Genomic DNA, 1,992 nt, shown 5'->3' with positions numbered 1-1,992 from the left:
ATACTGCCTTTTTATGTGTGCATGTTGACCACTCAATTGCATTTCCTCTTTTAAAGTGATACACTGTACATATCATTCCTTAAATCAGAAGTCCTGTTGTGATTTAGAAGATTCTTTTTTTCCTTTTTCTCTCTCTGTCCTTCATGCTTTTATATTAAGCTGTTGTCATTAGTTCAAATGTTGATATTTCAAAAAAAATTGAAAGAGTTTATATATTTTATTCAAGTGAAGATTCAACCTTTGGTCAGGTAACAATATTTTTTGTGAGGCATATTGGTGATAAGTTTGATGAATTGCAAATGCATCAGCATTGTAAAAAAATGCCACCATTATGAGGAGCATCTGTACTAGGGTTTTGTTTATAGTCTGAATTTGAATACTGAATTTGAATTTATTTCCATGAACTTATAGAAAGCAAAACCATTATGTAATAAACATACAAGTTTGAAATCTACATGATAAAAATAAATTTACATGATATCTCAGAGAATGACAGAGCCAATGTAGGCTTACAGGCCTTTCTAAAGTTGATCCCAAACAAGAACTTGAATCTCACAACAGGCAGATATTATAGAAGAAAGATGGAGAAATCCAGGAAAGAAAATGAATAGAAGATAAAGTAAAAATTCTGAAAATAGAAGTTCTGCAAGTGACAGTCCAGTGTAGCCTACAGGTGCCAATACAGTGCTTTGTCACTGGTAGGAGGCACTGATTTTCACACGAAGACAGCAAAATGTAGAAATTGAAATGCAACTTTTTAACATTGTGTGCCAATGTTTGCAGACCTTGGCAATCTACGATCGATTCGGTCGTCTCATGGTCGGCAGCGAGGACATCCCGAAGGACGTGCTGGAGTACGTGGTGTTTGAGAAGCATCTGCCTCACCGCTACGGGAGGTGGAGGATGCACGGCAAGATTATACCGGAGTGGGCGGATCACCGGGAACCAGTCATCCGGACCATGGTGATACCAGAGGAAGAGGAGGAGGAGGAGGAGGGGGAGGTAGAGGAAGAAGAGGCAGCAGTGAAGGAGGCAATGGAAGGAGACCGTAAGGTCGAAATGGAGCAAAAAGGGAACTGAGTTGTGCAGAGATGATTGCCCTCCCATCTTTGGAAGAGCTTTGGAGACTAACAGGAGCCATGCCAAATTGGAGAACTTGACCTCGGACAAATAGAGGCACCTTGACCAAGGGGTAATACTTGTACCCTCATTCAACAAGGATGGAAGAGAATATTAAGGGAAGCTTTGGAAAAATTTCAGCATTGAATTTAATGCTGTACCAGAGCCCTCCTCCATGATGCTCATATTGAAGAATTGCGAGTTACACTGATTGCAGCTACCATGGCAACAACTTGGCAACAGCCAATCACCTTTCAGAAGTATACTTATGACACTAAGAGCTGGGATTAGAACACAAATGATTCCCATTCTTCCTATGACATGATTCTTATGACATGTTGGGTTTATGCAGGGCAGTGATTGTACATCATTGCAGTGCTGCCAACTCTCGCTCAATTAGCATTAGACTCATGCAATTCACCAGACTTTAACTGTCTCGTGCTGAACCACTAAAGCAGAAAGTAAAAAAAAAAAGAAGTGTTCCCAAAATCCCTGATAATCCGAACATTCAATATGCCCAAGCCCAAACTTTCAAGATTTTCTTACAGACACCCTCTCTCTAGATGCATTAGTTGAAATCTTTACTAAAGTATGCACCAGAGTGCACCATTTAAAATGTAAAATTATCAAAGCTCCCTCCAGTGGAAAAGAGGGGGGGGGGGGGGGGGAGACACTCCCCTTCCACACCATCCCCAACTTTCACCACTACTGTCACTTCAATCCCTCAGGTTTGGTCGCACGTTCCCTCACAGTATCGTACTTCAAATTCTCACTCGAGGTTGGCAGCCCTGTCTTTGCATGGCTTGGACCGATTGTGAGAAGGCAGATGGGAGTTAGTGCAGGTAAACCAGTGAATGAGGGAGATAAAGATGG

General features: G+C 41.4%; 1 protein-coding gene across 1 annotated transcript; it reads left to right on the top strand.

Moving 5' to 3' along the window:
• Positions 1 to 783: 783 nt before the first annotated feature.
• LOC139720385 (large ribosomal subunit protein mL45-like) lies at positions 784 to 1,232 on the top strand (the record flags this gene model as incomplete). Its single annotated transcript, XM_071631751.1, has 1 exon — positions 784 to 1,232. A coding segment is annotated over one exon (297 nt), but the record flags the coding sequence as incomplete, so codon positions are not given.
• Positions 1,233 to 1,992: the final 760 nt, after the last annotated feature.

The sequence above is a fragment of the Diadema antillarum genome, unplaced genomic scaffold, assembly GCF_040938485.1.
Source record: "Diadema antillarum isolate AM-2024a unplaced genomic scaffold, OU_Dant_1.0 scf00000127, whole genome shotgun sequence".
Classification (NCBI taxonomy): Eukaryota; Metazoa; Echinodermata; class Echinoidea; order Diadematoida; family Diadematidae; genus Diadema; species Diadema antillarum.
Note: the sequence above shows the minus strand (reverse complement) of the source record. Positions and strands in the feature narration are given on the sequence as shown.